The sequence below is a fragment of the Hylaeus volcanicus genome, chromosome 4 (assembly GCF_026283585.1).
Source record: "Hylaeus volcanicus isolate JK05 chromosome 4, UHH_iyHylVolc1.0_haploid, whole genome shotgun sequence".
Classification (NCBI taxonomy): domain Eukaryota; kingdom Metazoa; phylum Arthropoda; class Insecta; order Hymenoptera; family Colletidae; genus Hylaeus; species Hylaeus volcanicus.
This window is the reverse complement of record NC_071979.1, coordinates 11,556,609-11,570,854: the sequence shown is the minus strand read 5'-3', so window position 1 is coordinate 11,570,854 and position 14,246 is coordinate 11,556,609. Positions and strand designations below refer to the sequence as shown.

Below are 14,246 nucleotides of genomic sequence, written 5' to 3'. Positions count from 1 at the left end.
ATGAGTATTCATACTCTCTACGTTTATTGGAGAACTCTGGCTAAATTAAATGATGTAGGATGTAGGATCGCAGGAATGAATGGAAAAGGTTCTAAGGATAAAAGTAAATGGTTTATTTATTAGTAAACTGTGCATTTTAGTTTTGGAGAGGAATAAGTTTTACAGGGTTTTTCTGAAGCAAAGCTTTCATTCTTTAACAACGTGTGTACTGTGTGATCAAAAAGTAAGGTGACTTTTTGAATTTTGCGGGATACCTACAGTCGATTTTCGTTTTCTTTTTCTTCTTATGTTGGTGCATTCGTCCCAAATAAATATGTTTACAGTTTCAGCTATATATATACTATTTAACCGACTTCGAAAAGGAGGAGGTTACTCAATTCGACATATATATTTATATATATATATATATTTTTTTTTTTTTTAAATGCCTGTTCACCGATTACGCCGAGATGGCTTGACCAATCGGAATGAATCCTGTTGCATCTTGTAGAGCATGCCTCCCCGGTGGTCCCATTATCACGACTTTTTGCAATTTGTCATTTTTTACCCCTCTTTTTACCAAAAAACCGTGATTTTTAGGTATGCTTGCCGATTACGTCGAGATGGCTTGATGAATCAGAGTGAAACCTCTTGCATCTTGTCGAATATTTCTTCCAGTTGGTCGCGTAAAAGAAACATTTTGTTATTTGTCATTTTTTACCCGTTTTTTTTTTTTTTTTAAACATAAACATTTTGTCTTGCATCTGGAAGAGCATTTGCCATTTGGTCCCATAGCAAAACATTTGTCCTTGTCTTATTTTTTACCACTTTATATCAGTTTTTATCGCAAAAAGCGTACTATTTCACGTATGTTTGGCCTGAAACCGATGAAATCGATGAAACCCCTTACATTTTGCTACCGGAGAGGTTTTCGCAATGATCACAGATGCAAAAACTTATGAATTTCTGTATTGTTTATGACTATCGTTATCGCAAAATTCCTATTATATGATGTAACTCGGCGAGAAAATTACCGAGCGCGATGAAACCTTCCGCATTTCATGATACATGAATTCGTGATGTTCCCATTTGCAAAAATTTATGGACACTTTTATTGTTTATAAAACCATTGTTTGTGCGAAATTGCTATGCTCTGGTGCAGCTCGACAAGGAATTTACCAAACGCAATCAATCCTTTCACATGTAGTTGCAGATGTATTCTTGATAATCCCATTTGCAATTATACAGGCTGTCCAAAAAATGTTGGATGTCCTCGAATGGGGTGTTTCGGGATGGGGGGTGATTTGAAACAATTTTTTCTTAACGAAAATATTGTTCGAGGCTTCGTTAAGGAGATATTGACAGAAACCCCCGACCAATCAAGGAGCGCCTGCGGGGCCTATGCTACCGCAGGCGCTCCACCGGCATACTCGCGCTCTGATTGGTCGGGAGTTTCTGTTTCTGTCAAAATATCTCCTTAACGAAGCCTCGAGCAACATTTTCGCTAAGGAAAAATTGTTTCAACCCCCCCTCCCCCGCGGAACAAGTCTTTTCAAGGACCTCCAACGTTTTTGGGTCATCCTGTATATTGTCCATAACTGTTGTTATTGCATGAAACCTATTGGTTATAGATTGCCACTAAAAAGAGTGAAATAAAATAATTTTTTGGAAAAAAAATTTAACCGACTTCAAAAAAGGTACAGTGAAAAGTATGAAATAATTCCTAATTAATTTATATGAATACGCACTAGCTCTAGATATAATTGCTTAAAAGTATGGGAAAATGCAGTGAAAAGTGTGAAATAATTTCTATTTAAACTGCATTGTTATTCACCATCGTTTGATGAATTTGGTTAAATTATTAAATACATCATATTAAATGCAATGCACCTTTTTCGGAGGCGGCGCAGATGTAAAAAATTTTTAATTCCGGTTTGGGTTAGCTATTGGTAGAGGCGGCAATATTGAATGCTGTCAATGTATACATGTTTATTGTCTATGTGGAATTAATAGTTGATGTATATAGTATGTACACGGAAATATAGTTTGAGTAGATTTGGGGCTTTTTTGGAGGGGAGGGGCGGCAATATTGATTACTGCTAATGTATAAACTCTCTCCATGGAAATACTGTATGAATAGGTTTGGGATAGTATTTGGTGGGGGCAGCGATATTGAATAGTGTTAATGAATATGATGTCTAAAGCGGATATAGTAATAGCAATAATTATTGTCATATTTTTTGTTCCTCGAACATAAAGTTAAACCAAGTTTGATAATATTTAATTTTGGGGATAGCTGAGACGATGCTGAACTACGATTTTGTTTGCAAAAATTTCGAATGGTGTCGAATATTAACGTAAACGAAGCACTATCCGCAAAGGAAATTGTGGTTCAGAATTGTCTCAGTTACCCCCCATTTCCGGTTCTTACACTAATTCAACGACACTTTGTATACTCTACCCATGGAAATACTGTCTGAATAGGTTTGGGATAGTATTTTGTGGCGGCGGCGATATTGAATAGTGATAATGAATATGATGTCAAAGTGGATGTAATGATAGTAATAAATAAAGACCATATTTTGTGTTTCTCCGACAGAAAGTTAAACCAAGTTTAGCAATTTTTAATATACTTAATTCTAAATTTTGCGCCGCCTCCGAAAAAGGTGCATTGCATTTAATATGATGTATTTAATAATTTAACCAAATTCATCAAACGATGGTGAATAACAATGCAGTTTAAATAGAAATTATTTCACACTTTTCACTGCATTTTCCCATACTTTTAAGCAATTATATCTAGAGCTAGTGCGTATTCATATACATTAACTAGAAATTATTTCATACTTTTCACTGTACCTTTTTTGAAGTCGGTTAAATTTTTTTCCAAAAAATTATTTTATTTTCGTTTATTTTTGAGAAACATAAAGGTTAGAAGCGTGTTCTTCTTTTGTTTCTGCAATTGAACATCTACAGTGATGAGACACGTTTTTGCACCTTTCTTAATAAATCTATAATAATCAAGAAAGTCTTTGCTCATTCAGTCCACATAATCACATATTCTAACAGGTTATGGACCCAGTAGATGCCTGAAAATATTCATACGTTTCTTGTATGCAATGAGGAAATTCCAGCCTTAGTGCAAAAAAGAAATCTAATCTCAAAAATCGTAATCATGGCACATGAATTGGCAAGGATAACAAAAATTGGAAGGTAGTGATAATTGGAACCTCTGGAAATTCCAAATGACAATCCTGTTGAAATCCTGTGAAGGTTGGGATGTTGTAAAAGGAAAAGCAGTTCCAGTTGCATTGGATGCAAATGCAAGCGCAGAAGCCAAAAGGGAATATGAGAAAAGCAAAGCTGCATGGTACAAACCAGATCCCATTGTACAAAAGATATTCGCTACTACCATTTCTGAGCAGAGTGTGATGCATATCATTAACTGTGATAATTCTAAAAGCATGTGGGATAAACTTGTTGCAGTCTACGAAAAAAAATCAGAAACTAGGATATATGCATTACAGCAACAATGGTATACGTTCGTTAAACATCCAGAGGATGATATAGCGACACACATGTAGAAATTGGAAGTCATAGCACACAGATTAAAAGTCATGAGTGAAAATATATCTGATAAGATGCTGATGACGAAGATTCTTTTGACTCTCCCTGAGGGTTATGACCATTTCATGAGTGCTTGGGAATCTATGCCTGAAGACCAACGTACAAAAGAAAATTTGATATTGAGACTGTCTATAGTAGAAATGCGACAAAACCAGAGAGAAGAATGTAACAAAAATGCTCTAGGGTCAAGTCATTACACTCAAAGCCATGGTCAAGATAACAAATATGTTAAAAAGAATTATCAAAATCATAACTTCGCAGAAACAAAAGAAGAACATTATAACTATTTTACCATTGGCACAACTGACTATGAATGGTTATAACCAAAAGAATCTATAAAAAACTATCACATGACTGATAGCAAAATAACACAATAATACAGTTCCAATGAAAAATACAATATAAATTAAATAAACATTACTTAACAAAGTGTTTTGCGTGTTCGACGATTTTCTGCTATCGAAAAAAATGGATCAAAGAATTTGTATCAAATTTTGTGTAAAAAAATGGAACTAAGTGCTTCAAAACACTTGAAATGTGACAGTGACATACAGTGAGTGTACTCTGAGTAAAAAATATGTTTATAAGTGGTACAAGCTCTTCCAAGAAGGCCGAGAAAATGTCAATGACGAAGGTCGCCCTGGACGCCCCTGCACGTCAACAACTGATGAAAACGTTGAAGAAGTGAAAAAGATAGTCTTGGGGAATCGTCGAATTACGATTAGAGAAGTCGCTGATGATGTTGGCATCCTGTTTAGTTTGTGCCAAGCAATTTTAACGGATGTTTTGGACATGAGACTTGAGAATGAATTCACCAGATTTGCGACTCTCTGCGACTTTTTCTTGTTCCCAAAACTGAAGAGACCCATGAAAGGACTAAGATTTGCAACGATTGAGGAGATAAAGGCACCATCGCTGAAACAGCTCAAAGCTATACCACAAAGTGCTTATCAGAATTGCTTCGAGGATTGGAAAAAGTGCTGGCACAAGTGTATTATATCTGAGGGGGATTACTTTGAAGGAGACAATATAAATATTGAAGAATAAATAAATATTTGTTGAACAAAATAAAAAGTCACCTTACTTTTTGATCATACCTTGTACGTTATCTACATTATTGTACACCATAAATGCATCAAATCTGGAGTCTAGTAATTGTATTGGAATTCGTCGAATACGTTTCTAAAAGTGATACTGTCCAAGGTAAATAATTTTAATTGCTTCTTATTTTTCAAAATTTGCAAACCTTGATCAAGCCCTTCTTCGCAGCAGCTTCCTTGGCACTTTTGGTAAAGTCTCCGAAAGTGCTCTTGCCCACGTACGTTAGGTCGTCGAATGTGTTCTTGCTCACCCCTGCAGCGGTCTTACTGGCCTCCAAAGCGGTTTTCGAAGCCTCCTGCACGGACTTTGTCGCCTCGCCCATGGCTTTTTTCGTCTGCTGCGTCAGCTGCTCGCAATTTCGATGAAGAATTAGATTCAATGGATCAAGATTAAGTCACTGTTTCTACGGTGTGTTTCTAAAACGATGCTTACCTGCTCTAGAGGAGCAAACAGACTCTCCTCGCCTGCCTCTGTGATCTTCTCCTTCGCCTGGTGTTTCAACTGTTGAGTAGACAAATGAATAGGAAGTTTTAAGGTTTCATTTTAAGATTTCTAATTGTGGAACAATATTTGTATGTTGTTTATGAAATTAAATTTTGGAGTTTAAGAGAGTGTACATAGAAAGGTGTGAACTGTTTCGTCGCATCGTTCACAGAACAAGGTTTAAACTGTGGATATTTGTGCATTTATGACAAGTGTAAATACGCATGAATATACAAAGATGTGCACAAATGCATAAGGTTTGAAAACGGTAAAAATAAAATTGTTTTTTTGTCAAATAAAATTGTATGTAGGAGACCAAACATAGTTCAATCTATGTTTCTGTTCTTCATGTGTGCATATACAAAATATCAATTTCCAAAAACACTCACAGTCTATTGATTACAATAAAATTATAAAGTGATCATCGTGCCTCATCCATGTATATAAAAAAATGAATTTCCACAAAACATCCACAGTCTATTCATTACGATAAGATTAAAAAGTGATTACTGTGCTTCATCTATGTAAATAACAATATGAATTTCCGGAAACATTCCTAGTTTAGTTAGACAGTTAGTTTCTTTATTAAGCGATTACTGATTAACTATTAAAGTAGCTGTTGCACTGAGCCACCGTCTATTTATCACAATAAAATTAGAAATTGTTAATTCTACTATATCCAAACACATAATAAAATAATTTTTGGAAAAGAAATACCACCGACTTTGAAGAAGTATTAAAACTGCACTAAAAAGTATGAAATAATTGATATAGTTAATTGCTATGAATACTTAACAGTTCTAAATATAGTTGCTTGAAAGTATGAAATAATTTCTATTTCCTTTATATTAAATTATGTTAAATAACCTTTTACTTACATTCAAAATTACCAAACTTGGTTTAACTTTCTGTTCAAGTGACAAAACATACACCCTTAAATTATTGCTATCGTTATATATACTTTAGACGCCATATACATTAAGATTATTCAATGTCGCCACCTTCACCAAATACTATCTCAAACCTAGTCAGACAGTATTTTCATGTAGGTATGTAGTATATACATTAACTGTATGCAATATTATACCGTATTATTACTATATACTATATGTAAACCCTCTTAGACAGTATTCCCACGTAGACAGTATACATGTATATATTAACAGCATTCAATATTACCGGCCTCACCAAAAACTAACTCAAACAGAATTAAAAGTGTTTCATTTTGCGTGGACTACGAAAAGATTATTGAACATAATTTAATATAAAGGAAATAGAAATTATTTCATACTTTTAAGCAATTGTATCTAGAACTGGTGAGTATTCATATCAATTAACTAGAAATTATTTCATACTTTTTAGTGCAGTTTTAATATTTGTCGAAGTCGGTTATATCTTTTTCCAAAAATTATTTTATCAGCGACAATAGTTTTAACCAATGAAAGTGTACATAAATTTTTGCAAACGGAAACATCACAAAATCATGTATCATGAAATGTGGAAGACTCCATCGTAACTCCTTGCGGTTACAAAATTAATTATTATATAATATAATTATATATATATATAATAATTATTATATAATATAAATAAATAAATATATATATATATAATATAATTATTACATTAAAAAAATAGGAACTTTGCAATAACAATAGTTATAAACAATTAAAGAATTTCATATGAATGAATTTCTATGAACATCCACAGTCTATTAACCACAATAAAATAAAAAAAAATTGATTATCCTACCTTATCCATCTGAGCAAGTATCCCATCCTGACTGCTCTGTCTGGTGGTTTCGCGAACCAGGTCCTTCGCCTGAGTGGCGATCTGCTCGAACAGCGATCCTTGAGACCCCTGGCGAAGGACACCGTTTCCAGTGGCGTTTGGAACGCTCTGCCTCTGGCCACCCTCTCCAGGCTGCTTGGGGGTGGTGGCGCCCAACGACAGCTGTCGAGAAACCGTGGACGACTCCGAGTTATCGTTGCTGCTGCTGCTCATTTGCCGTGGCAAAAGCGGTCCAGTTCCAGTTCCAAAGCTGGATGCTCTCGCCAGAACGTTACCCACGCTGGGGTGACGTTGGAGAGCAGCTGCACTGGGCTGAATCTTTGAAACGAGACAATTCGACTCGTGGATCTTTGATCGAGACGTTAGGGGAAAAGTTCTCGAAATATTTAAAGAGATGATATTTAAGTCTTACAGGGGGTAGGATCCATTAATTTACAGAATTGTACAGAATTGAAAGGGTTCAGGTATTCGTCACGAATTTTGGATGCTAGGAATATTTTCGGAGCAGTGGTTTCCAAAACTAATATAGAAACTGGTTTAGTTTACTTTAGTTTACTTAATTCAAAATTAGTCGTTAAATGTGAAAGATTTTTTAATTTGATGAATGTTACTATATAGGGAATTTTGCAAATAATGCGATGCGAAGGAATTGCTCACGAGGATCCAAAAAAATATTTTTCTAATTTTTCGGAACTGGAATTTGTTGTGTTTTCTTTGGAAATCACTGTCTTGACTTATGAAACCTCAACACAGATATCTAAATAGTACTCATACCAACGGATGTGCAAACTTGTCGCATATAAATATTATTTGCGCGTTCATTTCCAGGGAATGTGGGTGTTTACATTTTTGAAACGTCGAACTATACAGAGTGTCTCAGAATTAGTGTAAAAACCGGAAATGGGGGGTAGCTGAGGCGATTCTGAACCACAATTTCCTTTGCAAAAATGACGTATGGCGATTCGTTTTTGAATTATTAATGAAAAACCACCGACCAATCACAACGTCCGAGTAGCGCGCGCTCAGCCGCGAGAGCATAGGCTCGAACCAGGATTGGCTGGCTACGCTAGGCAGTGATGCCAGCCAGGTCGCGTTTTCTCGCGCATGCGCGGCGAACATAGCGTCAATGAAGTATCAGCGCGACTAAAAAGGGGTGTCTTAATTACCCCTTTATAATTTTACAAATATATTCATGATTTAAGGATAAAGATAGGACAATATATAAAGACAATATAAAAGTATAGCAAATATATGAATAATAACTAGACTGCGAATCTTTATGCATTTATAGGAAATTTGAATGTGCATGAAGCTAAAAAAATGCAAACAATATGCAAGAATATAAAAAAGATTGAAAGTAAAGATCATATTATAATATTTGCAGAATAAAATAAATTCCTATTTAGGTTCAATTTTTGTAGGCACGTTCGCAAAGATTTTATTTTGCATAAAGATCCGCAGTCTAATAATAACTGGTATAAGATAGAGAATTCGCGCTTCTGCAGGGAATATAAGGAGAGAAAAACAAGTATGGCAGGAGAGACATACTGGGAAGATAAGGATTTGACAGGAAAGGCAAAGGAAACGTGGGTAAGAATGAGATGCGGAAGCATAGAGAAAGTAGAAGGTAAGGGCACAGTATAAGTACAACCAGTAGCGTCACTTGGCAAAACTCTTTGAGTATATAGACATGGAGGAGGATTGTCAGCAGGGGTGGTTTTAGCAATGTTGGCGCCCCGGGCAAGACTATCTTGGCGCCCCTTCAGGGGTATATACAGGGTGTCCCAAAAATGTTGTAACACCTTGAAAGGGGTGGTTCAGGAGGTGATTTCAAACAACTTTTTCCTTAGCGAAAATTTTGTTCTACGCTTCGTTGAGGAGATATTAACAAAAAAACCCGACCAATCAGCGGGCGCTCCATTGGCATACTCGTGCTCTGATTGGTCGGCCGCCTAGGGCGTAGCCTACACTACCGCGAGCGCTCTACCGGCATACTCGTGCTCTGATTGGTCGGGCGGCTAACGCGTATGCCTTCGCTACCGCGGCCGCTCCAACGGTATACGCGCGCTTTGATTGGTCAGTGTTTTCCGTTAATATCTCCTCAACGAATCCTCGGACAACATTTTCGCTAAGGAAAAAGTAGTTTCAAATAACCTGCCCAACCACCCCTTTTAAGGTGTTACAACATTTTTGGGACACCCTGTATATTTGTATATACATATATACATAAAGCATATTATTGGGTTTTTTTTATGCAGTATACAGATTTAGAGAATTTCGTGTATTGAGTATACATTTCTATTAAAACGATCTATTACAACAATTCATAAAACTGAAGTGCAGGGTTTCTATAAATATATACAAAGAGTGCAGGTCACTGCAGGTACGATGTTGACGCATGCGCAGAGAGGACGAATATCACTCTATACCTTTCTCTCTCGGACACACTTTCGGTCTATATAGAACAAAGCAATTCCTCCTTTATCTCTATGCACTCAAAGGATACGACACTGTTAACGGTCTTTCTGGCCGCGCATGCGCGATAAAATGCATCCCGGTTGGCATCACTGACCCTAGATCGCAGTGTAGCCAACTGAGAGTGCGCTGTGCGCTGTGATTAGTCGGTAGTTTTCCGTTAATAATTCAAAAACGAAGCATCATACGACATTTTTGCAAAGGAAATTGTGGTTCAGAATCATCTCAGCTACCCCCTCATTTCCGATTCTTACACGAATTCTGGAACACCCTGTACAATATGAATCACGCAATTCGCACGTGTCGTATCTCCCACTTATGTTGAATGACAAAATGAAGTTATAAAAAAAAAAGCAATGTACAACTTATTATACCGCTTAACTTCTTTGCAATCTTGCATGAATTGCGTTGCACACCCTGTACAACCAAAATATCGTCATTTAAAATATGGCGTGCGATACGTTGATTCTCTAGAAATTTCTGAGTTTTCACAACCTACGATTTATCATCGGGAATCATTATTATTAGTATATCCACTCAGATACAGGGGACAAACACGTCAAAAGAGGAACAGTCACTTGAAACAGTGCCGAGGGCGGAGAAATCGACGATTCATCGATCGGATCCATGCAGACTTGGTTAACGATATCCAACGGTGCATTTCAGTACATTGATAAGGTACCATTTAATCAATCCATCCCCAAAGAAATCAATTCTTGCAGCGTAAAGTGTGCCGCGTGATTTCCCAAGTGCGAAACACATGCATACAGTACTCGAAAAAGAAAGAAAAATGAAACGACGAAGCAAAAATGAAATTCATTTCACTTGCAAAGAGTTCCAAAATTAAACAAACGGTCTTATCGATAACGCGATAAGGAAACCATCGAAGAAAGGGTTTCATGCTGGAGACATCGCGTGGCAGAGTGGCCTCTTGATGGTCAGGGGCCATTCATTCATTACGTAAGGGTCTCAAAGGGGGATGAGATGAATTAAAAAATCTGAAATGATCTTACGTCATGGGGGGATGGGGTTAAGATCCATTCTTTGATAATATTGATATTCTTACGTAATTTACTATCGCGTTGAGAATTGTACAATAATAGAGAATTTTACAAATAATAGAGAATGTTACAATAATAGAGAATTTTACAAATAATAGAGAATTTTACAATATTGATATTCTTACGTAATTTACTATCGCGTTGAGAATTTTACAAATAACGTGATGCAAAGGAAGTGGTCACAAGAGTACAAGAAATATTTTTTTTTTTTTTGAGTTTATAGTGCTTAGCTGGGGAGCTATCATTTAGCTTATTTAGCCCTTATTTGCTATTGAATTCTGTCTTATTCCTTATTTTCGTCCTAGGCTTTTTCCATATTTTATATTTTTGTTAGCCAGCCCTAACCCAACCATGAAAAACAGGGGCGAACCGGCCAGGATTCGAACCCAGGATTTCAGTGTGGTAGTCGGCTACGCTACGCACTGCTCTACTGTCCGCCCCTGAGTTCACGAAATACAGGGTGTCCCAAAAATGTTGGAATTCCTTGAAAGGGGTGGTTCGGGGGATGATTTGAAACAACTTTTTCCTTAGCGTAAATGTTGTCCGAGGCTTCGTTGAGGAGATATTAACAGAAAACGCTGACCAATCAGAGCGCGCGTATACCGTTAGAGCGGCCGGGGTAGACGTAGGCTACGCGCTAGGCGGCCGCGCTGATACGCTACCGCGGCCGCTCCAACGGTATACGCGCGCTCTGATTGGTCAGTGTTTTCCGTTAATGTCTCCTCAACGAAGTCTCGGACAACATTTTCGCTAAGGAAAAAGTTGCTTCAAATCACCACCCGAACCACTCCTTTCAAGGTGTTACAACATTTTTGCAACACCCTGTATATTTGCCTAAATTTTCTGGAACTGAAATCGCACTCTTTGGAAAACAGCGTCTTGGTTCACTTTAGAATCGTTTCAAATCTCACCTTTAATTATAACACGCATTCTTCAACAACTAAAAGATTCTTTTTTAAACTATTAAAGAGAAAATTTTAGAAAGATTTTAGTCCAAATCTTACGTAAGAAGAAAGAGAGGGGGGAGGAATGTTACGTGGAGAAATGTTACCCTTACCTCGGAGTAAGTTAAAAATGACCAATAATCGTCCTTACGTAATTAATGAACAGCCCCTTACTGCATGCAGCTCGCCAATCAGAAAGAAACGTAAATCGATAGTGGGGTACACTGAGAAGGCAGAAACTGAGACTGTCGTGGAGGATGACTCACAGGAACGACAAATCTACTGACACGTGAGGTCCTGTGGGAGGTGGCAGGACGTTCACTGTCGCTGACCGTCGGAGTGGCTAGAGATCCCATGCCTACTCCGAACTGTCCTACCGAACTTTGTGCGCTCAGGATTGTGCGTGGTGTTATTGTTGATGCAGAGTCTGACTCAAAGCTACCACCTTCCTCTTTATCCTATGGTCAAGTAGTCGGTTAACGCGCTGAACATGCCACTAACGGTGATTATAGCGAGGGAAAGAGTCTGGAGAATCTGTGGAAACTCAATGACCGCTTTCAAATTTATTAATCTACCTCTGCGAGTTTTCTTCCGTCGTAGACGCGAAGCATAGCAGTCCACAGTTATACGAGGTTGAAAAGAATTTTTTTACCGTATTTGACAGGCAATTCAAAAGTTGAATTCGTACTCTAGGGTACAAACCAACTCTGTTAATTTGAAATATTGCAGTTTTCAAAAATAGCTATAACAATATAAAAGTAGTACATAATGTAGTCCGCCACCACCGACAATCTGTTTTACCGACAAGGTATAGCTACAACATAATATGACGTCGAAAGTGTCAGTCAAATACGGTAAAATGCCACTTTTAACTGCTCATAACTTCCAAACTAGCGAATTCCTCGCCTTAAAACTAGCATTTCCGGATTTTTCTCGCCAAAATTTACAGGCTTATGTAAAAAAAACTTAAAAATTTTAGGTCCGCCAAAGTAAAGTGCAGCCTTTATTTTGTTAAGATCGTTTCTGTAGATTTCGAGTAAAGTAACGTTAACGCCAGGAGTATTGAAAAAATTGCAAAATTTTACGAATGTAGTCGTGGTCTTCGTTTGAATTTCGTTTCTAAGCAGGTCGAGAAAGAAGTGAGTTGTATAAAGATGCTCAAAGGTTGAAAGTTGAAAAGTGTGAGGAGCACTCACGTTGGTCGATTGGGAGCCTTCTTGAGCCTTAGGGTTCAGTTCGAACTCCGAGTCCCTGTTGAAGCTGGGACTGCTCAGGTCGCTGTGACTGGAAGAGGTGCTGGGTGGACTCTCAGGCCTCACGGTTGACTCCTCCTCCACTCCAGGATACTGCAATGTGCTTGGAGGATTGTAGACGTTCTTGGGGTCCACTGACAGGGACATCTGCTGGGGCTGCGCCACTTGCGAACAGTTGTAGCCTGTACAATTATTCCTTCGTTCAAAACAAACCCTTCGTGGGTTTCGACACATAAATTTAGAGCTTTGACAGGAAAGATACTTGCAGTGGGATTGAAGTCTTAGTAGTACAAACAGGGATTTCTATTTCATAAGTTGGTATCATCGTTGTAACATAGTACCAAGGAAGTTGGTACCATTGGCATGTGTTGTGCAGATTTATTTTTAGGGAAAAATTAATGACGTGCTGCATAGTTATAAAGAAGTGTGTGCTAGTAGATTGTTTTACACATCCCATCCCTGCTAATATATTTGCAGTTAGAAGAGGCAAATATACAAATCTGCTATTAACACGAAGTATCTCATAGTCCATGTAAAATTGGGGTTTGAGGAGCTCAACTTGTCATTAGACTGGGGATTGTATGCATTTACGATATAAAAGAATATTTTAATACTTAGCACTGACATGCTAAGCATAACCAAAAGGTATGCACATTGTGCACTTATCCAAAATGAAATAATGATATTACAATAATTGTAGAATACAGTCAAACCTATAAATATTCGTACCCTCTGTGTCTATTGAAGAAGTTTGCCTAAATGAAATAATAGTTTTGATATTACCAAATGAATTTTTCATTATAAATATGTATATGAATAAGCTTATTCGTGTATACAGGGTGCCCCAAAAATGTTGGAACTCCTTGAAAGGAGTGGTCCGGGAGGTGATTTGAAACAACTTTTTCTTCACGAAGCCCCAGACAACATTTTCGCTAAGGAAAAAGTTGTTTCAAATCACCTTCCGAACCACCCTTTCCAAGGAATTCCAACATTTTTGAGACGCCCTGTATACATGAACATATTTATGCAAACATACACTTGGAAACATTACACCAATCGTTTAATTGAAACAAATCTCTTCAACAAACATAGGGTGTACGAATATTTATGGACTGACTGTATATTCAACATGTATTACATAGTATACTTTGTGTATGATTTCTATCAGGTCGTCCCAAAAGTTAGGTGATTTGTTTTGTATGGCAGTGTTTATACAGGGTGTTCCCGGAATAAATGGCCAATCTTAAAGGATAAATTTAGGACCCCAAAACAAAAAGAATTTCCTCTACAAGTATGCTTGCAAACGTTTCGTTCAAGAGCTACTGGCTTCTAAAGTTAGAGAATTATAGAAATGAATAATGTCGAAATGTCTCTTTCCTTGTGTTGAAATTGAAAGAAACAATTTAACACTGGACTTGAATTTAGACGGTTGGCAACCCTGCATGAAGTCGTGCTTTCTCGACGCTCAAGCAGAGGGAACTCTTTAAGGGAGTGGACTCCCGTGCCTTGTATGCGCTCGTACGCACTCAACA

General features: G+C 37.4%; 1 protein-coding gene across 1 annotated transcript in view; it reads right to left on the bottom strand.

Moving 5' to 3' along the window:
• Nucleotides 1-14,246, bottom strand: part of LOC128875193 (MAP kinase-activating death domain protein-like) — a 102,563-nt gene that overhangs the window by 58,239 nt on the left and 30,078 nt on the right. The window contains exons 11-15 of the mRNA XM_054120581.1: nucleotides 12,658-12,896; nucleotides 11,728-11,919; nucleotides 6,943-7,299; nucleotides 5,140-5,208; nucleotides 4,853-5,053 (exon numbers count right to left, since the gene is read on the bottom strand). Of these exons, the coding sequence (XP_053976556.1) occupies nucleotides 4,853-5,053; nucleotides 5,140-5,208; nucleotides 6,943-7,299; nucleotides 11,728-11,919; nucleotides 12,658-12,896 (1,058 nt within the window). The remainder of the gene's footprint in view (nucleotides 1-4,852; nucleotides 5,054-5,139; nucleotides 5,209-6,942; nucleotides 7,300-11,727; nucleotides 11,920-12,657; nucleotides 12,897-14,246) is intronic.